Genomic DNA, 27965 nt, shown 5'->3' on the forward strand with positions numbered 1-27965 from the left:
CTGTTTTTTTGCATTATAGAATAAAGTCTCTTATCAAATGAATCAAAATGCAAAATATTATTGTATCTTGGTATTATTGTTTTTAGAAGTGTTTGTAGATTGGGTTCATCACTATTATTCGATGTATCTTTTTCACAGGTAAGTTTGTTTCTTATAATAAAGTTATAACTATTTACAAAAATACATTCTTTAACTATTCTATTTATTACGTGAACTGTTAGGTTGGCCTAAATTATATAGAAATTTGTATTTGGATAAGCTATATTCAAATACAAATTTCTATATTATTATGAATTATATACCCAAATACAAATTTCAATTTCTTCATCTGTGAATATTTAATGCGGTATAGGTTAGTAAATACCAGTTTAGTATTAAGTAGTAGTAGTTTTACTCATCGTATTATTGTTTTCACACCACTCGCTCATCAATGCATTATTACAAGACTTTTTACCCAAATGTGTTGTTTTGTGATTTGCATAAAGAATCCGAAAAAAATCTGTTCATTCGAATACTTCTATTCATCAAATGACTGCAACCCTGAAGGTTTTAATGTTTCTATCACATACACCGTTCTCGATTGCTTGATTGATTGTTAATGTCTCGCTTCGATAATTCAAGGCGTCCCTTTCACGCGCCAGAGCCCGTGAAACGCAAACCACAGGGTATATATTATTGAAAAATTCAATTGAGGTATATTGGGCTTCTTCGTTGTCTTAGCGTTCTGCTTTTCATATGCTATAAGCACGTCATGCCAAATCGAATTATTGGAAGGAAAAAGATACACAGCGTATCCAACGAGTGGTGTTGAGTTCAAAAAAATAATTAAATAATCAACATCATTACCGGCCCACTAAAGTTCACTGATCTGTCTCCTTTCATAATGTGAAATTTGTAAGGCCGTAGTTTACCATGCTGCCTAAGTTATTATTAGCCTGCACACGCTTTTGAGAACGTTACGGAGAAGTCTTGGCATGCAGATTGCCACACGATGTTTTCACGAGGTTTTGTTTTTCACGAAGTGATTTTATGATTACCTAAACTAAACTCTAACTCAGAAATGCGTGCAGGTCGAGCGAACTCGGTCCTTCCTAAGGGAAACCGAAGCAATAAACACCTGGGCTATTACCATTCTCAAATGATTTAGATAAAGTATAATAAAATTATCAATGCCTTGGTGGCATTTTAAAAGAGGTTCTATTATTATCTTAATATTGTAAATACTCTTTCGCCGTAAAAGGTATATATTCGATATATATATGTAAATATGTGAAGAAGACATCGTAGTCAAATATACGACAGAGTGGATTGTGTATTTATGTACTTATATGTATTTATGTTATACAAGAAGACATCGTCGCCGTATATTTACAGGGTCTATTCTATATATATTTATATATCTATAGGGATCTATGGAATACGAGAAGACATCGTAGACGTATATTTACAGAGTGGAGTAGTTAGGAATGTTTTGCGCCTGGAGCGGTTCTCCGCAGCAGGCGCAGGGCAGTCAGCGTGCCGGGGCCCGCCTAGCCACCCGCAGTAGCACGGGGCCAGCACGCACGTCCTTGAAAAGCCTGATGGCTTCACTGTGGGTCAATCCGGCTGTGCCTCGACCATTCACTGACATTATCTCGTCTCCTGAAATGGTATCAATTCATATATACATATCAAATTTTTATGGGATTCTTATTTACTTCGACTAATTAATGATTAAATCTCGAAATAATTGAATATCCCTATCCCTACTAATATTATAAATGTCAATGTAAGTTTGTTTGTTACGCTTTCACGCAAAAATTATTTAACCGATCCTCATGAAACTTTGTACACATATTCTTGGAAGTGTTAGAAGTAATATAGGATTATTTTAATCCTGACATAAAGCTCGGGTCCTTTGGGAGAGGGGATGAGTGTTTGACGATTTTACACCATAACTCTGACAAATTATAACCGATTTATATAATTATTTTTGAACTATAGAGGTTACAATATGTGTTTAATTTTGCCCAAACTGTGGATGGAGATAGAGGACAGAACTCTTCAGCGGACAGCATCAAACCCCTCATTTAAGGCTTAGCGATACTGAATATTTTAATTTTTTTTAGGTCTAGAACTAAATTTAATGCCACATCAAAAACAAAATCCAACGCAGACGAAGTCGCGGGCAACAGCTAGTATTTTAATAAAATTAGATATCCACCCCGTTGCATTGGAGAGCACGATAAGGCTCTGGGTTCGGTTATTATCACACCACTAGGCAACTTTATCTTTTAATTTTGGTATAGAGTTAGTTTAAAGCAGGGAAAGTAACAGAGGGTACTTTTTATCTTTTCAAAAAATTCATTAAATTCGGACGAAGAACGTAAAAGTAACTAATAAATATTTAATAGAATACTCAAAACTTAACGTAAAAGTTGATTTAACACGCGTTGTAAAATGCAAGCGACCTTTATTTTAATAACTTAACTTGCAGGTGTGCTAGGGTCATTCGTTATCCTGAATAAGGTTAAAGCTACAGCTGTTAACGGTCGTGTTAGTATAACTTTTTAGCATAATTTCGAATAACTTCAGTTAATTACTTCGCTTTATGTTATATCCATTTAATCACTTATAATTCTGTAAAGCTAAAGTTTTTTTTAAAGATCTGCGCCTTTATTTATTGAAAATAAAATAAAAATAAATATACTACGACAATATACACATCGCCATCTAGCCCCAAAGTAAGCATAGCTTTTTTTCGTTAAAAAGCTGAACTTTCGCGAAAGAAATGAGTAAGCTTTTCTTACACCAGAGGGTTTACCTCTAGTTGACACACTACCTTGACAAAAAGTTGTTTCATGCGTTTTAAAGCCCAGCAGTAAAATATTAATAGGTTTGAATGGAAGGACTAGCTTTCGTTAGGTACGTAAATATGTATTTTGTATTGTCATATAGTAAATATGTGCAGATTTATATTTATTTATTAAAGTAATAATTGACGGCCCAAGCTGATGGCAACGAAAGTGCTGGTCTGTTTACACCCGATTGGTTTCCCAACAGATACAAACAGAGTAACTCCTCGCAGGTTATGCAAGGAACATGTTCCGCACAGTGCCACCATGTATCAATAAACCTGAGGCGTAGGTGTTAAGCCTCGTGCCTGATATAATACTGGCAACCTTACCCTTTAAGCTGGGACACTATAAAGACGAATGCAGAAAAAAACAAGGCGGTAGTACTCACAAAGTTCTGTCAAAACTAATCTACTATTACTTTAGTTAAAAAATAATACCTTCACGAAGCAAACCAGATTCGGCAGCTTGACCATTGTTAAAGATAGTTTTGACAAAAATGCCCATGTCTCCCCGCGGTGAGTCCTTTCCGCCCACTATGCTGAATCCGAGCCCTTTGCCGCCCGCTGACTTTGTAAATCGGACCTGAAAATGTAAATTAATTAATTAATATTGTTATCTACATCATAATTCAGAGGCTGGCTATTTTTTAATACATTGTATTAAGCTTATATTATTGTGCCGTGTGGTGACGGTAGCTCAGAATACAGAGTGATGAGTGCGAGATTTTTCATCTATTCAATCGCGTGAGTGAACAATGATTTGTATGGCGTCGAAAGGCGCTCTTTCGACGCCATACACATCATAGTTAAATTTTACGCAATTGAATAGATAAAAAATCGCGCACTCAGCACATAGCTGTCAACACACCTTCTCAACCCGCGGGTGTCGAGTCGAGGCGACTAGAATATAATGATGACTATAGTGAAGGAATAAAAAAGACAACGAGCAGCAGCGTCCTCTGTGCTACTACTACCATCTACTGCGATCGCCAAAACCTCTGGGTAAACCCTCCCGATGCGAGAGGCGTTTAGTCCAGTGGACTTTTGTAGGCCATGAATGAAGCTTACTTATATTATTATTTTATTGATATATAGCAAAAGCCATTACATGTGTGTCCTTTATGTTTGCACGCCCTTTTTTTTGGATCAGCTGAGTCGATTTTGATAGGGGAATTTACAGCCAAGTAGGGGATTATAAAAAATATATTTTTTTTAAGGAAATCCATCCAGAAAGATTGATGAATAAAGCATTAAATGGCATTATTTTTTCAAATATATATAATATATATACATATATTTGAAAAAATAATGCCATTTAATTATAGGGTATAAATAATGATAGAAAAAATGTATTATCAGATATTTTATGTAAATGAGTCATTAATCTTAAGTCTTCGAATAGAAGCTTTGTTATTAAAAGTAAAATGATTCGAAAATATTTTAAATTTATGTATCAAATCCATACTAATATTACAAATTCGAAAGTTTGTTTGTTTGTCTTTCCTTCAAACCCTAACTAATTAAGCAACCAATCAACTTGTTTTTTGGCATTAAGTTAGTTGAAAAGACGGAGATTAACATAGGCTACTTTTTACGAAAACAAATGGTTCCCACGGTATTTATACAAAACCGTCATGAACGCGGGCAACAGTTAGTATACTAATGTAAGCTTGAGTTTAAGCTTCTACGCCATTTTTAACTTGTTCCGCAGTTTTTAATGGTATTTATAAAGAACATAGGTAAATTACCTCAAACGTGTGACTGTCACGGGGTTCAGGTGCGGGTGGTCGTTTATTAGTTTTTTGTGTGGACGTCGGAGGAGCTGGTGGAGGTCGGGCTGATCGGGGAGTCGAGCTCACTCTTAGCTCAGCGACACAATTGCGCAGCTGTTGAATAGGTTCTTGTCGAACTTGTACACGAGGCAACCTGTAAGGCTCTTCCCACAATCTTTCTGCAGCTTCTGAAGATAGTCGGTTGTAACCGTTTCTGTACATGGTTTCCATTTCGACGTTTTCACTGTAAGGCCTACATCGGATCTCTTTACCATTTTTCTTACGTTCTATTCCGTAACTATAATCAACTACATCTCGACTTTCATCATCTTGATTTATTAGCGGCGTGCGATCTCGAGGTACTTCTTTCGCTCTGTACACGTTAGGAGAACTACACCGTCTTCGAATTGTTGCACTTTGTCGGGGCGGCGATGGTGATGGAGGCGTCCTCACAGTACTTGGACTAGGGACGTAGAATGTTGAAGGTTGTTGCTGCGGCGGTGCGAGAACATCATGAGCCGATAAAGCTCGTCTTCGCAGTCCACCGCCTAGTTTCCCAAGTGCCCGGAGTAAATCTGGTGCCCCGCTTGTTACTCTTAAAGAAGCAGTGGTATACACTTTGCCTCTGTGTCTGAAAGAGAGCTTGGAAGGTGGCGCAGGCGAACACTGTGAAGTTGGCCTCGGAGGCGACGGCGAACATCGCACCGGGCTTGGCTCACGATTGCCGTTACCAGATCCAGGTCGCAACCGAGAACATCGACGTCGTAACTTTCTCCATCTTTGAGACAAGTTCGCGTTCCAGCTTTCTTCTGGAAAAAATATATTGAGTCTTATAAATATAAATTGCATGGCAAGAGCGTATAAACCGGTATCTTTTGACATTAAATTTCAGAGAGATTAAATTGATTACACGGTCAAGTAGGTATAACTTGAAATGCCTGTCGGTTATTGCACAATTTTCGGCATGAAATTGGATAGTAACAGCAAGTAACAATTATTTTAGTTAATTTTATCAATGTCATATCATTTCAATTAACATGTTTCATAAAGATAAATACTTACAGTGGCAAATCAGTGAAAAAATGCGGTTTATTTCGGCAATTAACAAGAAAAGGACCACCCAATCTGTACAGTAACAGCTTTCGTGGATGGTTTTTAACAATTATTTCATCGTTCAAGTGTCATGTGTTCAAGATCATACTACGGATTGTTTGTTGTGTTATTTTTTTTTTAAAGTACACTCATGCCAATAAGTGTGACTTCTTATAAAAGTTCAGGAGAATTCCTTGTCATAATTAATATTTCTGTATTAAAATTGCAAACCGTTTTGATAAGTTGTCCTTGAGATACCTAGATCACCAATTTAAGAGTAGGCAAGATTATGAAAACCACCATCTCACCTTTTTTATTGGTATCAGCATCAGAAGCATAGTCGTGCGCTCGAGGCGGTGGCGCGGGTGGAGTGGCGGGCGCCGCGAAACTGTGTCTCAGCGGCGTCATCCGCAACAACCGAGGCCGGTCGCCGCCGCCGCGGGATCCCCACGCCGGGGCTCCCATTGTTAAAGCACCTGTAAAGCATGAGACAAATAATTACATGTGAAAATGAGGTTATTGGAACACGCGGTTTAGATATAATACGTTGTTTGCTTGTTTAGATCTTGGGGACGACTTACAAAAAGTTCTATCAATGTGTTTATTAAAGGTTAGCTTAGCAATAAAGGATGAGGTGGGTACATAAACGGTTAAAATTTTTGGTATGTAATTCACTACCTAGTTTTACTGTGTGGTGATAACTAAAAGGATATTATATTAGGTTTAAGGCTTCCAATTACTAAAAGATGCACACAAAAGTATGCAGACTTTCATACTTCAAAAGAGTCTGATGGTTCTGAGCTACCGAAGAAGGTAGGTCTATTTCGTAGTTTTTGAAGTATCTAAACGAATCCCCATTATTTTATGTCATTTCAATAGATGCTGGTTGGTACGAGTAGGTTGAAATGTCAATATAGTTTACAAGCAATTGTAATTTCACTTGCTTTAACTGTGGAGGCAAAACATCGTAATTAAACCTGCATGCCTGCTAGTTCTCCATAACGTTCTCAAAGGCGTGTGAAGTCCACCAATCCGCACTGTGCCAGTGTGGTGAACTACGGCCTTGACCCTTCTCATTAAGTTCTGTGCTCGTTGTGGGTCGGTAGTAGGTTTATATGATGATGATGATATTTTTTCACAGCAATATTATAGCACAAAAATGTTCTAGTCAAATTGGTGCATAACTGTTTAAATGTTAACTCCTGTAATATAAAAAACCTGGGTTCGATACCGACAGAGGTAGTTTGCGAAATTAAACTTTCCGTATATGGGTTTGGTATGGTGGGAAGCTTCGTTATACAACGGGTTCCTCGGGCGCGGTCTTACAAAGCCAACAAGAGGGACATGCCGTGGTGGTTTTTAGTTCGGGTATACCCCCTTTAGAGGGGGGAGTCCCACATAACCTCCCTCCTGCCCAAGGTTCGGAGGTAGCAATAAAGCTTTTCCACCCAAAAAGTGGGAAGCTTCGTCCGTGGCTAGTTACCCTCCCTACGACAAAGCGATTAAGCAATCCGGTACAATGCCGCGTTGAAATTGATTGGGGATGTCATATCCCAAACAGGTTAAACCACTTATACCTTAGACTGCATCATCATATACCACCAGTTGAGATTTTAGTTAGGGGCTAACTCTTAGTGGAATAAAACAAAATAGCATAAATATTGGTAAAAAATTATAGGTGTAAGACATAGGTGTTATATTAAAGCAAAAAAAACACATAACCTAAATTGATAGCGACCTAGAATATATCATCCATATCTATGAAATGACTTCAAATGTATGAACTCTTCTTCTAACTTTTAGATTAACGCAAGAATGGAGCCGAAAATGTTATCTCAAAGTTCAATTAACAGTAAACACGCGCTAATAAGGTTAAGGATGTACTTCTCTTATCTTTTACCCAATATCTAGGTAGGTCTTTGTATTGTAAACATTTTTTTTTGTAAAACAAATTGAAAGATACCACCAGTGGTGTGCACGGGATTTCTTACCAGGGTATGCATACAGCAGGACAATTACATGAAACGGCAAAAAATCTCCTCCTATACGAGTTATATATCAATTTCAGGGTAGGCAGTGCTTCTGTGCATATATGAAGTGCACGCCACTGGGTACCACATCTCTTATACATTACCAACAGCAATTTACGCCGATGGTAAACTATTGCGGTGAGGCACTATACGACTACAATTATTACAATTATACCTATTTGTTATGTTGTAACTACTAACAATTTTTACTAGAATAAGCTATTTACTCATTCGTTACAGACTTAGGCGATTACTTTTAAACTATACGTTTACGTGTACTTACGCCACTATAAAAACTAGTATAAACCACTCTGAACTCAATGTAGGAACCATCTGGTGTCTGCTTTAGATAAATACAAGTCGCTACTTATAAAATTTATTTGTAGCGATTCATTGAACCTGTAGCCTTAGTCAAGTTAACGTAATTTATTATTTATTATGGCCCGCATATTTCGTCCGCATTTATTACGATTTTTTTACAATACCCTGGAGATTGAAAGCTCAGTTAGGGCGTTAATGAAGGACAAACTAACAAACAAGCTTTCGCATTTTTAATATTAGTAAGGATTTTTCAGATTTTAGAGTCGAGGTTCAGTTCCCATTTTCATACATTAATTAATTCATGGCTTATTTTTTTAGGCAATTAGTACTTCTAATATTTCTGTGATAGTGGTAGTTTAATTGTTCGATACCTTGGCATTTAAATTATTATTTTTAGACTGAAGCTAAATTTAGACTGGTTGTACTATAATATATTTATTCCGTGTTGGTATACAAAAAGGTAAATAAATGTCACCGTGTAATTAATGTTTGGCCTAATATAATCCGTAGGTTGCGCGTTCGTAATAAATTACAAAATAAGTCGGTCGATGGCCATCACCAAGTATCTATAAAGACATACATACCACCGTAACACCCACTCTGTGTGGGCTTAGGTCAGCAAATAATCAACATCCGGTGATCAGTTGGCGCTTCATTGTACCTATAGGCATATGATCTCTAATTGGATATGCGTTTATAGTAGGTAGATGACCTTATGCTTCTGAACATCAAATACACATTTTTTCGAGTATAGGGTACCTATATTTACATAAACTTGCGAAGTAAAACGATATCGAAACATATTGTTATCCCAAGTCAAGTATATCAGAGACTTACAAAATTTATTTAGCGCAAAATCATATTATATATATGATTTAAAACTTTATCTCGATGTAAAACTTGATCTCAATCTTTAGTGCCAATTTCGATAGATAGATAAACTAGATAACCGTCCCGCGTGAGTTTTATAGAGAACTAAGTTTATAGGTAGGTATAGAATTTCCATTAATTATATTCAAATCTGTGTAAAAAATTGTTTTTTTTTAAATCTGTATCTCTGGATTCGAATAAGATAAAGCATTAGAGATTTAATGACAGATAAGCTGTATCCTCAGATTCATTTAGCTCAACAATTCAAGAGATTCAAGCTCAGAATTCAAGATATATCTTTGTAAATCGCAAATACGCTAGAAAAAACAAAAACCCCAAAAACATTTGGTCTATAATAAAATTATCGTTAGTGTAATCTAAGCAGGCGGTGCGTCGAATGCGTCCGCGCCGGTGCTTTGCGGATATCCGGCGAGAAACGACTGCGCGTTCTCCATACTGAGCATCAGGCAAGCTTACACTATGGGTACCCACATACAGTTAAAAATCTAATATAAACAGAAAGTTACATGCAAAATGCATGATAGATACTCGTAGTTCCTGTATAGTAGTTACATAGATATCTCTTTCCCTTTTCACACAATTTGTTTAGGCGTGTTGTTTTAAATTGACTCTAATAGCTGTAGCAAACAAAAATGCGACAATAGTATATTATTCAACACATATCTAGTGTACAAAGCGATAACCACTAATAATAGATAATAAGTTTAGTTTTTACGGCCTGGAAACCCTAGAAGTGAAAAACTGGACCTTTATTAAATCATTTTCACGTCCGTCCGTCTAGGCAATTGAAATTTATTTTATCGGTGTAAAAATTCAAAACTGAAAAGAAAAATCCTGATCTCAACGATACTTATCGATTTCAGGATTCTATTAAGGATTGGTTACTTTTAAGTGATGTTACTTCATCAAGTTAAGTATATATACAATATATTATATAGAAAGGGATCATTAGTATTATCCTTACTAACTAGTTTTCTTTTAATTTTACTTTGTATTATATCAAAAAGTATAAATAATAGAAATTCTCCAGCTTATATATATAATTATTTAAATAACTTTGAAAATATACAACTTTATAAAATTGTTTATGTAATTATTAGGTACAGAGAAATGAAATCATACAAAAAAATATTTTTTACTTATGTTTACATTATAATAAGTTTGAACTATTGACTTTTGGGTGTAATGTTTATGGAGTCAAACGAACTTAGGTTAAAATTAAAAGTATCAATATGCCCCAAGCGTTCTGGATCGCGTGCTAAGAATAATAAAGTCTGGAATGTTTCAACTGTACGCTTTATTGGCCTTTACGTGCTAGTTTTGTATGACCATTAGGTGCTCGCGGTATTAATGCTATAATTATACTTTGGGCAGCAATCGAATTATACAGCGATCGTTGTTTTATAAGTTTCAATGCGACAAAAATTAACATGCGTCAATCGCGCGCCAGTAATGCTTGCAAATAGTTGACGATTATGCAAATTTTTTCATCAACATTGAAACATTAATGATATCATATGACTAACGGGTTCTTTACCCTATTTCGTATGTAACTGACCATTGTCCTCACTTTCACGTACCTAGTTGTTTTACGCGGATACGTTTCGAAAAAAAGGTAGGCCACTCTCATGCCTTATGTTTTACAGCTTCAAAAAGTGTTTGTTGGGTCATTAAGCGATTATAGCCCTATTTAACTAAGTAGTTTTTATCAAATTTCCATATTATATAAAAGCCGTGACAATATTATGGGTATTAAAGCGGACCCCCTTTCGGAGGGACCGAGTTCGATCCTCGGCACGCACCTTAAGCTTTTATGGGTTATGTGCGTTTTAAATAAGAAAGAACATATATTCAATATGTTCTAAAGGCATGCATGCCTGATTGTTATCCATAGTGTGTATGCTAAGTCTACCAATACACACTCTGCCAGCGATGGTGGACAACGAGACCTTTGGCTTTTAGTGGGCCGGAAATGATGAATATTATCAATACAAATTCACTTATGTGAATAATTTCGGCATTTTTTTTTTCGATATAAAAAGTATCTAATATATGTACGGTACAAGGGCCTAAAAAGTACTATCTTATTAACTACAATTTAAATAAAAAATAACATGTTGAACATATCTTAAAGGTTCGTTTGTAATAATAACATCTCCAAGAAGCTTTGTTACATTTCTAAGCAAAAGTTTGCTGTTACTTCTCGCTGATTGGCCCAAGTGATATAAATTGACAGTAACGAAGCAAATATGGGACAGTATATTGTTACGTAGGATAATGGCCGCGATTAATATTAATTTGATCGCAAGGGCTGTCGACCGTTAAAGGAGTATTTGTCTCTAGGGCAAAATAAACAGGAGAATGTAATTAAATTCCGGGTTTCCTTGATCAGAGGGTCTTTGTTCCCGATAGATCACCCTGCGGTCAAATGACATGGGGGAGGGAAAGATATATTACATTTACAATCTTGGGGAAATCATTTGCTGAGTCATTACTTTTACCTATTTATTCTAACGTGTATTTTTTCTCAGGGTTTACGGAGAAAAAGAAGAATTTTTATTCTGCATTTAAATGGTGAAGTTTATATTTCACCCAATAAATACTACATATAAGAAAAGATTACGTGAAGAACTCACGAATTGGGAGCCTATTATTATCTACTTAGTTTGCTAGTGAAAACGCCAATATGCTCGTGTTTGATGTTAAAAGAAATACAATAAAAGATGCGGAATATCATACTTTAATAGTTAAGGACATAGATACAATTTTAATTTAGATTATCAAAAATCGAACAGATACACTTCTTTGAAAATGAAATACCGGACTCTTATTCTGCAAAATTTTGCATGGGAATGCATTTTTAATAAACTATTCCTACAAAGGTAGTTAAGCACCTTTCGGTAAACGTTTCGGTTAACGTAAAGTGCTGTGTTGATAAACTAGATAGGCTTTGAGAAGCCGCTGAACACATGCTGTAAATAATTTCAATTCCACCTTAAGCTAGTCCTTGACCGCAATATAACTTGGTGGTCCGACCCCGTTCGGTCCGGTCCAAGATTGTTGCCGGCTAATCTGTTAATGGTTTTGCAGTAAACCTATACCCCTAATCGGCTTCTACGCGGTATTACACTAGATCGCTACATCGTTTGACTTCTCGTCTAGCCACGATCGAAGCCTCGCATCAGTAAATTATGAATCTTTTCGTTTGGAAGACTCTCGTGGAAATCTTAACTTCAGCATTGGAGATCGATCATGGAAGACAATGAAATTTTGTAAGTTTCAACTATTGTTAACCGGGGATCATAAATCAGAGAAGTCATAGGTATATTGCTAGTCTACATTATGCTAAAGTGGCACAAGGTTCCATAAAAGTAGTGCAATAGTTATAAGTAGGTTACTTAGAAATGCGATAACAATAAATTTACCTGAGTTAATCCCATTTTTGCCGAGTAACTATAACAATTTTACATAGAACTGATAAAATTTAAGCTGAAAATACTTGGAAATAGTAAGTTTACCCAACCGTTTTATACATGTACACTAACTTGCATTGTATTAATATTAATGGAGATAAAAAGATTTGATTTAAGGCTTACACTGTTTAACAACTAGTAATTAATAGTTGCTTCTTTATGATTCTATAACAGTTCAGTAGAATTGTTTCTCACAAATCACATATGATTAGTCTTTTAAAAATGCTTTTCTCTTGAAGTTTTTGCATTTTTATTTACTTTTTGTGTCAAACAGATTATTGAGATTTGAAATTTATCTTTCCGAACAACTATACCGACGAGGCAGATGAAATTGGTTTTGTTTAATAGAAGAGTCGTGGTAGTTATGAAAGCATCGTTAATTTGCACAGCTCGGTACCGTTATTGGCCGAATTCGGACGTGGTCACTGCTCTTCCGGCTCTATGCAAGTCGAGTTAAACGTTGCCTGTCAGACACAGGAAACAATGCCTAAATAAATCTTGCAGCCGTTTACGAGGTGAAAGTAAAATTATTTATTTTAATAAGTAAATTTAAAAAGTCTCTATTTATTTTATATCCCTTTTTTCCCGCACTTAACGTATTTACTAACTGCAGTCGTGTAGAAAATAAATCAACTCTCTTAGTATTGTTAAATAAGGGGGTAAAGCAATATCCATGCATTTTTTTTACGCTTTCTTGGCCTTCAATCTGGAGATGCTTGGAAGGCCCCGATTAAAATTATCAGCCTAATTTAGGCGCTTTAAGATGGGTACATCGTGGCAAGCTTTTGGGGACGGGAGTACGTCAGGGTTGTATGCTCTCACCTTTGCTGTTCATATAAGTTTTGGAGGACATGCTACGAAATATATTTGATTCCCCGCATGGTATTCTATGGACTCGTGAAGCATTTTTGGAGGATCTTGATTATGCTGATGACAAACGAAAACGTTCTAACTTATCTTGGACCACATTTAAGTTTGCAGCTCGGGATAGGTCTGGATGGAAAAAAATATTCTCGACTCTATGCACCACCAGCTGTGAAGGACTCAAAGAAGAAGACTATGGTTCGCGCTTCACAGGCTCTGGTGAGTGATAAGGACGTTATTAAACGTTAGAGCGAGATAGCAATATTTAATGTTGTTACTTATTCAAATCATAAAAGCCCCTAGGTACTGCATTGCTTACCCGCTAAACCTATATATGTAATATGTAATGATAATACATTGTCGAGCGAGTGCTGTGAAAAATCAGTTTTAATTATCGCGTTTGTTTAGTGGTTATGATCCGAATTGGGAAAATAATAAGCAGGACTAAGTTCTTCTTCCCTCTCTAATATGAAAATGGAGGCTCTTGCCCGACAAGATAGGGATGAAGATAGTGATGAAGAAATAATGGGAAGGTGTAAACAAAAGGTCAGATGCAGTAATTTGTAAACGTAATTTAATTAAATAATAATATAGAAATAATACGCGTCGTTTTAAGCTTTTCTAATTCACCTATTGGAATGGGGATGGATTTTCCAACTCCAAGGCTGGTACTGAAATATTTTATCAGAGAAACCAACCAGTTCATTTACTAATATATTCACTGAGCAGGTCGACCGCCAGCGCTTCTTTTACGTGACACAATTCATACTAATATTTCCTAACAAGTTACGCCTACTTAGTTATTTGTATGCCCACGTAATGATACGCATTTCGTATTCTTTAAATTCAGATATTGTTCTTATAGCTTAAATAATGCTATTAGTTATTCATCGACCTCACTGGTGATGCCAATGCCGTGGCAATCCGATCTCCTAATCGAGTTGCACCTAAAACTTCTTAGGAGGTTCGACTAAAACCTTTTTAGTTCTATAAGTTATACGTTTTAAATTTAAAGATGTTAAAATAATGACACTCTATAGCCAATACATATTTGAAAATTTAATGTATGTTCACAAAAATATATCAAAATTTAAAAGAAAATGTGACTGCAATTATTTGAACGTTAGAAGCAAAAATAAACTTGCAGTGCAGTACACTAGACTACACAAAATAAGCAATTCATTTAAAGGAAATTGTATACAATTTTACAATAAATTACCGGTTGATATCTTGGAGATGTCACTAAAGAAGTTCAAAGTTTGTATTAAGCGAAAGCTTATAGAAAAGTCCTATTATAGTATAAAGGATTACGTAAACGATAAAAAAGCTTGGGTGTAAACAATTGCTCTAACCAGGTTGCTTCTTAAATATTTTCTAATGACAATGTGAGATGGTGATAACAAAAAGAACACCCGGCTAAGTTTGTTGTGGGCTTCTTCTTAGACCAGGGCGCGATTGGAACCCTCGTAGCTTTAGTTTTAAGTTTACGATTGTAGTTATCGCCATCACTACTCACTGCTATGTACACATTTTGTATATAATAACGCATCAAAAGTGCCATCTATGTGCCTATTTGAATAAAGATATATTTGACTTTGACGTAAGAAACTAAATTTAATTTGTAAGACAATAATTATTGATTGGTGAAGATTTATTCCAATTTTATTACCTCTTAGCTAAATATTTTTCCAATTAGTATTTCTCACATAGGAAGTTCATTTGCCTCGTTTTGCATAATAAAACGTGTGAATATTACGAAGTAAACCGTGCTTCGTTATTTGAGAGCCAATTAACATTGCCCAGAAGGGCGCCAGATGCACTAATAAGTTCTAATTACTAGAGTATGTGCCTATGCATGTAGTTTGATATTTATGAGACACTATAAAGGGGCATGGGTGGGTTTTGTTTACAATTAATTAGAAAAAGTATAGCTGTTAAGGTCTTTCGCATATTTTTGGTCCTGTGTTGGAGAAAGATCTGTGGCGAACCAGCCCACTAGGCTAGACTATTCTCATAGGAGAGAGTTATGTAGAGCTAAAACAAAAATTAAAGCCACCTCTAAAGCAAATATGTCGTGAGATTTTCCTACTTATTTATTAAATTTTTGGAATAAATTAAAAAAAGCTATACGTAACAGAGTATTTTGGTAATGTTTGATTTTATTTAGACATTGACTGTTTAGATAACTAAAGTTGAAAAAAAGAGTGGAAATGCAAAAGTGGCCATAGCGGTCCCGTACCATTTTAGGTCACGTTTTTATTCCAACGTTCTGAAATCGAATCCGGTCATTTCACGATCCTAATGGCTATTTACGTGGTAATAATAATAATCTAGATCGCTTCCGGGATACGGGGGTATACAACCTATATCCAAAAGGTATGTTATTATGAGCTAACTGCCTCGCTGGTGTTGCGGAGTCGGCATGTAACACGAGGTTTCTGCTTTCAATTCCCAGGTTACCGTTGCTATTGGGTTTTCCCGAGAATAAATTGTTACTATGATTTTATTTATTTATAATTATTTATACTCTTTATTTGTACACCACTCAGAAAAACGAGACAAAAAAAGAACAAACACATGAAGAATGAAGCAGGATACAAAAGGCGGCCTTATCGCTAAGTAGCGATCTCTGCCAGGCAACCTTAGAATTAGGAAAACTAAAAAGAAAACAAATAGGTGGGGTACACTATTTAGTACACACATACGAATGTCTACATACTAATACATAAACCAGACTACACAAATAAAAAAAATACAATTGATAAAATTAAAAAATAAATAGGTATACTTTCATATCTTAATCCCTACTAATATTATAAAAGCCAATATTAGTTTGTTTGTTACGCTTTCACGCAAAAACTACTTAACCGATCCTCATGAAACTTTGTACACATATTCTTAGAAGTGTTAGAAGTAATATAGGATACTTTTTATCCCGACATTAAGCTCGGTTCCTTTGAGAGAGGGGATGAAAGTATTTGACGATTTTACACCATAACTCCGACTAATTATAACCGATTTAAATTATTATTTTTGTACTATAGAGGTTATAATAATATATTTCATTTTGCCTAAACTTTTTGTGTAGATCTGATGAATGTGGTTGGAGATAGATAGCTCCTCAGCAAACAGCAGCAAACCCTTCATTTAAGGCTTAGCGATACTGAATACTTTAAATTTTTTAGAACTACAACTAAATTGAATGCCACATCAAAATTCAAAATCAAACGCAGACGAAGTCGTGGGCAACAGCTAGTATACCATAAATACTTAAATATGAGTTTGAGTAGATAAATAAATAATAATAGTCGTCTTTACTGAGCGAGATAATGAGCCTTAACAGCATTTTTAAATAAGCCCATATGATCCCAGATTCAGGAAACTGGCGATGTTTCAGAAAGCATTTCCAACACTCAGCATTTCTGTTCCCTGCGACGTAAAACTTGGGTGATAGCAAGGCAAGACTGTACAGAAATGTTTAAGGCAGGCGCGCCCATTATACTTTATCATTAACTTCCATCAAGCTTTAATAAAGCTATACCTAGCACATACCATTTTCCTAATACACACTGGCTAATGATGTTGAATAATGTATAAACCTCACATCAACAAAGTATAGTAACATAATAGTGATCACAAATACTATAACCGCAATTGTATTGTATTACTGTTTACGTAATAGGTACGCTTGGACAAAAACATAAAGTCAAGGATAACACGACTAATGATTAGTTTCAGCTTCAATGCACACGTAATTATATTCGCAAAACCGCGTTATAGGTACCTAATGTGATATTAGTACCCGGTATATAATGTCGGTATCCACTGAAGTGTCAAAACAAATTAGTTCGTACTAATGGATTTTTTGTTAGTATTTAAACCAGCTTAAATGTTCATATACCTACCTATCTTGATCGTCACACCCAGCCTATCAATTTCCCAGTGCAGTGCACAGCCAGATCTTATAGCCATCATAATGATCCATAATACGGACGTTATTGGCATGTTTTTACGGTTTTTTTCTAGGTATGTAAGTAATTATTAGTAATAATAACCAGGGGCCTCACTACAATCGCTTAGAGCATTAATATTATAATATTATTAACATCTTGTTGCAGAATTATAATCCCTATTTTTGGGACATCAAGGTATTTCAAATAACCAGTAATTCTAATTCTGTTTTAAGCGATGGTAGTAAGGTTCGTGAACTTAGGCTTAAACGGTCTAATTGTCAAACTCCGTGCTTGTGCCTACTCAGAATACCTTGATGTTTTTCTATCAAGGAGTAGGTAGAAAAGTACCAATATACCTAACATTTTTTGACCAAATCTGTCAATTGAAACTAGGACTTTGTAATCCTTCATCGTACACGTTGTCAAGAATCTAGATACCCGAAACAACACCTAGCTATTAGTTAGCACATCTAAATATTACAATATTTCAGGAGTTCAAGGTTTTAATATAAAATCAAAGGTACCATTGAGCTTTTAGTACCAACAGAGAATTCGGCTCTGGGGCGATATGATTTTTTAGTTATTGGGTACAATGCCATTTTGGTTCCTTGGCCCTAATAAATTTGTATCAGGGGAAAAAATCGCGCGTGTCAGCTAGAGTTCAATAAAAGTTTAATGTAGCATGTAACGGGTTCGTGCCTTTGCAACGCCCACACTTGTTAACGAAACTGAGATTTATGCGTAACTACGAGGGCGATAGTCGCGCTACGACTGAGGAATGTGGCCCGTGTTGTATTGTTGATGTTTTGACACCTTCGAATAATAAGGTAAGAGAAATGCAGTCTTAAATCATTATCATATCGTTGTAAGTCCCATAAGAATAGGATAAAAAACTCATATAGTAAGTAAGCAAAGTTAGGCTTAGAGTAATATTTCCAATATGATTAGGCATCTTTGTTATCGTAATCACACCGCAATCTAATCTTAAACTGAATACCAAAGTGTCATATAGTTGTTTTGATTCCCCTTGAAAGAACAGAATTTTGTATTTCATCACACCGGTAGGGTATATCCACCCATTACCGGCCTACTACAGAGCACGAGTCTCCCACTATGAGAAGGGATTAAGGCCGTAGTCCACCACACTGGCACTGTGCGGATTAGGGGACCCTACACACCTTTAAGAACATTATTCAGAACTCTCAGGAATGCAGGTTTCCTCACAATAAACATAAAAATATAAAACTAATATATTATAATATAATAAAATCTAGTTTATGGATGTATAAATACTTTAACTAAATACTAAAAAAGGGTAAATATATTCTATGCCGCCGTCAATATGAATGTTATGGGAATTGAATAATATCGCCAATGATTAAGATTTTTTTAAGAATTAGATTTTAAGACAGGTGAAATAAACTGCAAATTATACCAGACGACGAGTTAAGTCAAAAAAAACAGCACGAGAGTCGGAAGTATGGGGGACCTAATTACCTCAATTTTATGCTACATCTGTCCGGTGTATATACCCTACCAGGTGCCTAAGAACAACATCAGTGACAAGTTGTTATGCTGGATAGTTGTTAATATTACATAAATAAACATCAAAAAACCAATTACCAACAACATGGCTAGTAATAAAAAAAATATTAAACTTATAAAAATGTGTTTCATTCAGAAAAGCAGTAGTTAGTTTACGTTTCACTTAACTAGTCACGTAATAGACGCACAATGGTTATTACTATTGTATTTTTTTTATATGAGTATAACAGTCATAAATTAGAATTAAAATTATTTGCCTTCAAATTAATAACATACAAATACAAATACTCTTCATAGGTTAAATGTGCCATTACAGACTTTTAACTCTACCATCAATTCACATTGATGGTAGAGTTAAAAGATTCATACTTCTAATTTACGAGTATGTATATCAGATCCTGTGTGTAATAGATCTTAAATACGAGTAGGTATCCGGTAACAGAATTGCAATAGCCATGTTAACAGAAAAATTGCTTTTGAAATATTTATTATTTTTTCAAACGTAAGTGGAGCGACGGAAGTCTACGGTACCGCCGTGAATTAGGGCTGTCAACTCGAAGAACGGACTTCAATGAAGACAACAAAGAATGTATAACGCTAGAGCAAACACGCTTAGTTAAAACAGATTATTAATACATCGATATCGAAAAGTTTTGTACTCCTTTCGAACAGATATCTGAGTCCTTACGCTGTCAATAAAGAAGCTTTAATTCACAGCGCCTATAAAATTACTACCATTATGAAAATACCGTCTTTGAGAGAAACCTGGGATGAACACACCTTTGACAGTAGCTTTAATAGCACCAAATTAATGATCAACTAACTAATGCAGAGAAAATATTGGGTTGAATTAAAATGGTTTTCTTTTTAAAACGACACCTGACATGCTTATGTAAAACTTAAATGAATAAAACAAAACTTCCTATTCTATTTTGTATAACTTGTATGAGAGGCCCTCCCAAATTATTATTTTTTATTACATAAAATTTCATTTTGCCCCACATTAGGTCTGGTTGTTTGAAGTTACTACGTGTCTCAATGCACAAGTTATAGGGCTCTGACCGACGGGTAATCTGTAATTTCATTAAAATAAGCTCTCGCTTCGATCATTTATGTTTTTTTTACATATGTACCAAATAATAAGCTGACTACAAACACTTAAGTTTTCTTTTGTTTCACAACTTTCTCAAGCAAGTGGCAACCCCTAATTGGGGCAGATGTCAGCTGTTACTTATTACTTCAGTTCACAGTGTTTGCTATCGAACTGAGAAAACTTCTCATAATGCTCTAGATCTCAAAAGATCGTTCTGGGAAATTGCTTCTCTTACTTGATTATGTTGATCAGTCTTTATTATATTTTTCTCAAGTGAAATCACTTGCTCTAGATTTATTGTAATGTTTCCTCGGTGACTGTCTTCCTTTATTAATAGAAAGTACCTGCTTAAGATAGAATTGGCGATAGCATAATACGTAAGACATTTGATTTCACTATCACTTTTTGTTTCATGATTATTTATTATACTTATAATTAGTACATTAAAATTTAATACACTACTAAAATATATTGGAATCCATAAAAAATACCGAAACTTTTATATAGCTTATGGCTTCTATTTTAGTTAGATAATATTAAAGAGATCTTTTGTGTCATAATTGTTTACAATACTTACATTAGTAAGATACATTACAAGATTCACGACTAAAATCTTAAATAAAAATACTTCATTCAAAAAGGTCATGACCTTAGTTTGTGATTACGAAGTCTGTTTTGTAACCGTTTGCTAAGGATAACTTTGAGCAGCGAAAATAATATAGCTACGTAGAATCGGTTTTATATGGTGGGTTCAAGGTTTTGGCTACGACTTCGTCCGCGTTTGTTACGGTTTTTTCACCCCCCTGAAAACCTTCTTTTTCCAGCGATAATAAGTATCCTTTTCCCGCGTCCAGTATGTCCAAGATCGGTAACAATGGCGTGTTTTGATTTTGCATATTTCGGTTGCTTTTCCGGAACAAAAAGTATCTTAAGTTCACGATGAAAGCTATATTACTATGTGACAATTTTCACCAAGATCAGTGTAGGGGTTGAACCGAACATAACTCCCAACAAACAAAGAGACAAAACACTTTCGCTTCTGTAATATGAGTATGGATTGCAAATAAAAAATCGGCAAAGTGTGTCGATGTGCCAATTACTTAATACAATTTGAATAAAAAGTATTTATTTTTATGGTTCGCTATTTATTATTTAACATTATGATTATCCTGTTTACATTTCATGCCGTGACTTGGTTATGTTATCTAGTATTTATCACTGACATTATTAAATACTCAATAAACTGTGACCGTAAAATTGAATGGGTACTAACATACCTATCTACTTCTACTCAATTATTGTTATTATAGTCCGTGAGATTATGTTAAAATTCATCATTCAACACCTATTGTAATGCGAGTTTAAAAAGTGTTTCTTAATCTTGGTAACCACAAATTACATATGGAATAAATAGATAGAAATATGAAAATTAAATTAATTGTTCCTTAGGTACCTCTATCTAGTTAGTTTATCATGGAAGCAACCAAATTTTTTTATTGGATCAAGTACCCATCACTAATTATGTCGTTAAAGTTACTACACTCACACAATACTATGCTTTTATGACTTTAGGAAACAATTATTTCACACTAAATAAGTAGGTACCATACATCATAATACATTTGATCGAAATAGTAGGTTGGTTGTAAATACCTAGAAATTTAAGTTATAATCTTTGTGCCTCTATACCTAGATCAGTATGAAAAATGGCGTTAAGAATATGAAAGTGCTATATCAGTACATGAGATTAACATCTAACGTTAAAGTTGCAAATAGGATGGAGGATAACATTCGGTTTTTAATAGTACAAGTATTTTATTTAAGTAAAAGCTGTTGTTATATCGAGGTACCTTGACGGTGCTCTCACAATAACAAAACTTTCAACCGTGCTGTAGGTCATAAAGCCTTCCATAGTATAAGAAGATGTACACATTTTCCACAAGAAATTGATGAACGTGATTAAAATCGTTATCACTAGGTACTTAAGTATGTACCTACATCCTAAGCACAAACGAAAAGCTATACATACATACCAGGAAGGTACTAGGTTTATAAATAATTTTGTTTGTATGTACATAACATTTCCCAAGGTAGTGAAAGGCTTTCTAAACTTTGATAAGATTTTAGGCATCAAATAACATTATCTGAAACGGGAGTTAGAATTTTATCAGCTTTACTTGTACGCTACGTTCCACATTTTCCTCCCAGTCTTAACACAAACATGAAATACGCCTATTGGCGGCAGAAAGGGAAATATTAATCACAAGCTTTTTCCAACATCTTCTTCCAATTTATTAAGGTTTTTTTGAAAATCCCGAATCCCCTTTCGGTTTCCTGGAGGAAAAGGTTTTTCTTTTTTTTTACTAGCCATGTTTCTAGCACTAGTGCAGAGATATGAATCCAAGTCGCGTTCTCGGTTCGGATTATAAAAGCTGGGTTTGAACTTTGATTTCCTGTTCGGGATAGAAGTTGACCGGGTCAACAATTGCCCTTTTTTGTCCATACATCCTGACTTCTAGCTCAGAATAAGGTAAAAGATGTGTCTCGTGAGTCGGAGAACACGATAAATTAACTGAAATGCACCCTCATTAAAGCTATCAAGAATAACGAGTCCAAACTCTATTTTCCTATGCTTGTGCGTACAAAATACCTAACACTAAAAGAACATTCATGGCATGATCGCAGACAGTAAAAAGAATTTCTGAATCTGCTATTGTTAGGTATATTCTGAGACCAGGAGGGAAGTCCGAAAAAGATAATGTTACTACGTTCTAGTTCTCACATCTAATCTTTACTAATACCGACAGATCGTATTTCTATATTTTGTAATTTGCAACCATAAAATAGTATCATACAACTTACTATTTAATACAAGGTGCCAAATCAACCAATCATCATATAAAAAACGATTCAACAACCTTCGTTTAGTTTAATGATGAATGATTTCCAAGCCACAGATAATTTATACTGTGCAATTATGGAACAATGAATTGAATTTATGTTAGTTATTAATTCATCATCTAAAGATAAGATAAGTTGTGTTATTTTAACTTTTGTTTAAGGACAATTCATAATAGTTGGTACTTGTAAGACTACTTGTGATTCTTAGTTAAAAAGGCGAACACAAAGAGTGTCATTGTGATGTGCCGGTCCAGGAATTCTTCTATTCAGTGCTGTCGTTGACCGCCCTCTTATGTATCTCAACGATATGTAGGTATAAAGAAGCCATTGTCCCCACTTCGGCTTCATTATCTAACGTGGGAGACCTAAGGCATTTATTTTCTCGTGTCCATCTAGGTTCATCCAATCTTGTTTAATGCGATCAATGTGATAAAGTTTTGTGTCCTACGCGTTTTCCTTTTAGTTTTTTTTACTGATTCTTTATTTTCATTAGACTAGAGTCATAATTCTACTAAGTTTTCGCAAATTAAAAACAAGTCGATTATATTTTATAAACTACATACATAATGAATGATAATATATTAAAATCTTAATTAATATGAAATAGTTGCTATTCAATTATATGTATTAGGTAAGAATACATATTAGAGTTTATTGGCACCAAAATAATTATCTTTACGTTGTTTTCTCCTCATTTTTATGGCGATAGTAACTTTAATTTTGTTATTGATGCATAAAATTGTTAAAAACAGCGCAATTTGCTATTTATAGCAACTTAAGAATAAATTTGTTAATGATATCCAACTAATAATGAGTTTTATTTCACATTGCCCTGTGTATTATCCTTACCCTACAGTTTGACGAACTATGAAAACGCAGGAACGTTCCTCTACATGGGTGGTTAAGTTTGTTTGAACTCCTGTCGTAAATCAAGAAAACGTAAATTTATCTTCATAGTTTGTTTATTTTGACTCAGGTCATGTAAACGTAAAAGCGGGACTATCTAGTATTGTAAATAAATTGCTTCCATGTATTGAAAAACTGCGCTCTTTGAGACCAGTTTGTTTACCGTTTAGGATTTTAGGCAATTCCGTTAAAAATTAAGTACTAAATTACAGAACACCTTTACTTCCGGACACAGAAATATTATATCGAAGAAATAACTAAATTATAATGATTCATTCAGATCCGTTCTCATCTCTCACAAGTTGGAAAAAAGATTGTTAAATTGTAAAGGTTTGTGGAAAAGAGCAACTGTTGAGATTTCTGTCGGCTTTTTTCTTTTTGGAAAAATCTGCCTTCCTCATTTCCTTTCAATTAAGAGCATTTAAAATAAAATATTTATTTATTCTTTTTTAATTTTGAATCGGCACGTTGCTATTATAAAGCTTAGTGGGTCGGGATCTGCTACACCTACAGACGGATGACTACCAAGTTGAGGTTCATTATTTTATTCATTTCCTCATTCAATTCCAAGATGTCACTTACTAGAGGATTTAAAGGTTGCTTCTATTGGAGTATTGTTCAGTGAATGTAGTGATGAACTCTTGAACAGACATAACGACCAAACTTGCTACAGTAAACGCTGACGATCACGTTCACATGCAGTCATGGTTCGCAGCGCCAACCTACGCTGTTTGAGGTTAAATTCCACACTATCTATCATCTGTGAGCTTTTACTAGTTCTGTATATATATATATATTTTAAATATAAGAACAACAACCAATAACAATAAAACTAGCCATTCTCCACCCCATCCATGCGTGTATAAATGTGACGGACTTTGGATATTTTCTTAAAAACAATTAACATATCATATTAAATAACATAGTGTAAGAGAATACAGTGTCCAGTATTAATGAAAAAATATTTTATTTTTTATTTCTATTAACTATTATTTATATTTTATTAACGTTAACATACACTACAACCGACTTGAGATCACATATTGCAGTGGCATATAAATACAAGATTGTTTTGTAAACAGTGAAATACAATAAACTACCTAGTGGTGGTATGCAGCCTACACAGGATATTATTGGCTTTGTTGTTTAGCTTCGTGACTTGTAAAATAACGTGAAAGGTTGCAGAATGCAGATTCATGTCAAATATGTTGCCCACAATAATAGATCAAGGACTTGTTGATATTTAGGTTGAAGTAAAGCCAATGGCGATGTTTTTATTATTACTTTACTACTTATAATTAAATTCAGATCTTAACACTTCGATATCCTATAAGTACCTAGCTATCAACTTGCGAATATGATGGTTTTTTAAAGAAGCAATTTTGCTGCTATGAAATTTAATACAATTCCTAACCTTAATAATATGGCACAATTAATTTAAGATTTCATGACCCGTACGATAAACTTACAAAATTACAGTGGCGAATGGATTAATGATATAATGTATATTTAGAAACCAGCTTTGAGTTCAATAACAAAACTATTTGCTTTAACGCAATCGTTGGTTTCGTATGGACTCAACAGCTGTTTTTTTGCTCTCAGTAAGTTTACAGAAAGGTTCTGAGAGTATGCAAAAACATTAACTTATATATTGTTGGATCAAGGGTCGGATACAGAAAACAGTACTTACAGTTTTATGGACATAGAACGGCGCGTATTGTGAGGAGGTTCCTCACTCTGGAGCCCTGACCGCCGGTTGCTTGGACATTCAAAAGCCCGGAAAGCGGATGTTTTTTTATAATTTTTTAAATAGTGTTGTTTTATTTATATAATTTCACATAGTTAAAAAGTACTAAGTTCATATATAGTAAATAAATACGAAAGTATATATGATTGCTTGTTTCTCTGTTTGTTAACTTGTTAGGTTCACCGTTTTTGGAGAACATAGTATTTTATTTTTCTTATCAATAGTAATTGTAGAATCAAAGCAAAATGGATCTCGACTTAAAGGCAAATTCTGCAATCCAGTTTTTCAATGCCCGAAGAGCAGTAGATGAATTGGAGACCTTGTTTTACAAGATACGTAAATTTCATTACAGAATAAGAGGAGACCGTCGACTATAAACGAAAAATCTTTAACTTAGGGTGAGGATCTTGACGAAATTTCGAGAAGGACATTGGTTTTCCAGAAAAATAAACGGTTTAGTAGTATTGTTTCAAAACCAGAAATATTGCGGAAAGAGTCGAAGATTGTTATTGGATTATAAAATGAAAAAAAATTGTACCAACTTAGAAAACTAACGTAAAAACGAAATTTTAAACAATTCTTATAATATAAGTCCAGGATGTAACGCTCTCTAAGCTGATTAATAAGAATAACAGAACTGTTTTATACGTTTTTAACCCACTCATTGCCTTATAAGTGATCATGTTCGCCTGTGGTAATGACCTAACGCCTTCGCTGGTAGGAGCATAATATTATGATAAAGTTTTGGCAAGGATGCCTGGTATTAACTCGAATGAGTCAGATTGGATTAACGTCATTGGCACATAATGTAATTTTAAGTTGTTATTAGAAATTAAACGGACACGTTGATTAATTTTATTAAAGAACGTATAACGTTAGGTGTCTACAAAAACAGGTTGTAGTAACTATCTTCTATAACTAGGATCTGTTTATTGTTTTAGCCTAGATATCTAGACTTGTTAGATAGTTTTACACGAATGCCACCTGACCACCATCATCCGTTAAACATGAACCAGTAGCACACCACATGTTTGACGACTTATGGTGACATGATGTTTGATTCCCGATCGGGTCAATTATGTCAGCAATAAACTAGTTTTTATACATCTTAGTTCTTTAGCTCTGTTAACTTTCAAAACTAATGCAACGTCAAGTAGCTGACGGGAGATGCGATTAGGAGGGTTATAGAATGATAGTTCGTATGGGAAAAATTACTCACAAAGTTATAGGTGCGAAACCAACCAACTAAAGCTAAGTAGGTAACACATATGTAAGTTTTACACCATTTTTCCTAAATTACCTTACACACTTGACCTGTTTTAATATAATTCTTATGATAAAACATTAGATTGTGTAAGCGGTTACACAATCCGCAAGACATCATTTGCACAACAAAGGGTGTTATAACAATACGACTGGATTAATCGCCTAATGGATTGATATGCGTTACAATAGGCACCGCAATATGCATGCCGTATAGGTAATAAACCGACACCCTCGTTGGATGAATGCACTACGAACAGACCGACAAATAACAAACGAAAACAAAGGAGAATAACCTCTATGCTCTCTGAAATAGAGTGAGGGAACACGTAGCCGGGTTTTGGTACAATTGTCTAGCGGAGTGTGGCGAGGGACTACGAGGGGCCGAATATAAGGGGACGGAACACCCCAGTGCAATGCACGGCTAACTGTGTTTTTTTAAGCATTTAGTTATAAACTTTCCAGCTGACTGGAGAATTCGTTAACGTCTGTTATAAAATTATCTACTGTAACTAAATCAAAATAGGTAGGTAGGTACCTATAATGTTCAAGAAAATTTCATATATGTATATAGCAATACAAAATGTAGGTTAATAATATCAAAATTTAATTTATTTCGCATTTTAATCAACAGTAAAAGAAACTCTACTAGGTATATGAGTTTCTATTACTATACCTACATCAACATTTTACTCGTAACTACACCTTACGAAGAAAAGTTGCGATTTAAAAAATCTTCGCATCTTCTATGTTTACCTAAAAGAAATGTATTATTTTATATACTCGTTGATGTTTATATAATATTGTGTATTTACTTAATTTTTATACTAACATACAAACCAAAAAACATGTTTCTGAACCAATGAAGGAAAGCCGTTATATTTAAAACAAAACGGTTTTGATTATTTGAAATTATAACAATAATAACTGTTGAGTAGGTACATTATTTACATAATACAAAGATCTATATTTTACAAAAATCTATTTATTAAAGTTGGTTCATTAGTTTTAAATACTAATTAAAACAAGTTTAACATACCAAATATAGACTCGATGTTGGGAATTGTTGAAATCCTATGGGAAAACCGCTCACTTCAGGAGCTTTAGCTTACTCTACTATTTCAATACATCGATTTAAACATCGTATGGAACACAAATGCACTCAAGTTTACGGGTATCGATCCCCAACAGATGCACACAATAACACAGCCGGCGTCAGTACGTTCGTCCCCGCCAACGGTTGAATTAATACTAACATAACCTTAAAATTACGCAGCT

The 27965-nt window shown here is 34.6% G+C and overlaps 1 protein-coding gene across 1 annotated transcript; it reads right to left on the bottom strand.

Annotated features, from left to right (window-relative positions):
- Positions 1-21: 21 nt before the first annotated feature.
- Positions 22-27925, bottom strand: LOC120635078 (inaD-like protein). The gene is made up of 5 exons (XM_039905991.1): positions 27727-27925; positions 6009-6176; positions 4585-5417; positions 3275-3419; positions 22-1641 (listed from the first exon to the last, which is right to left on the bottom strand). The coding sequence occupies exons 2-5, from the start codon at positions 6163-6165 to the stop codon at positions 1511-1513; spliced, it is 1266 nt and encodes a 421-aa protein (XP_039761925.1). The 5' UTR covers positions 6166-6176; positions 27727-27925; the 3' UTR covers positions 22-1510.
- Positions 27926-27965: the final 40 nt, after the last annotated feature.

Source organism: Pararge aegeria, chromosome 2 (genome assembly GCF_905163445.1).
Source record: "Pararge aegeria chromosome 2, ilParAegt1.1, whole genome shotgun sequence".
NCBI classification, from domain to species: domain Eukaryota; kingdom Metazoa; phylum Arthropoda; class Insecta; order Lepidoptera; family Nymphalidae; genus Pararge; species Pararge aegeria.

Excerpts from the sequence above, each read along its gene's own strand:
- LOC120635078 (XM_039905991.1), bottom strand. The coding sequence starts at position 6,165 with ATGGGAGCCCCGGCGTGGGGATCCCGCGGCGGCGGCGACCGGCCTCGG. Across the intron at positions 3,420-4,584 it reads GTGACAGTCACACGTTTGAG|GTCCGATTTACAAAGTCAGC; the intron begins GTAATTTACCTA and ends TTACATTTTCAG. Across the intron at positions 1,642-3,274 it reads ATCTGGTTTGCTTCGTGAAG|GAGACGAGATAATGTCAGTG; the intron begins GTATTATTTTTT and ends ATACCATTTCAG.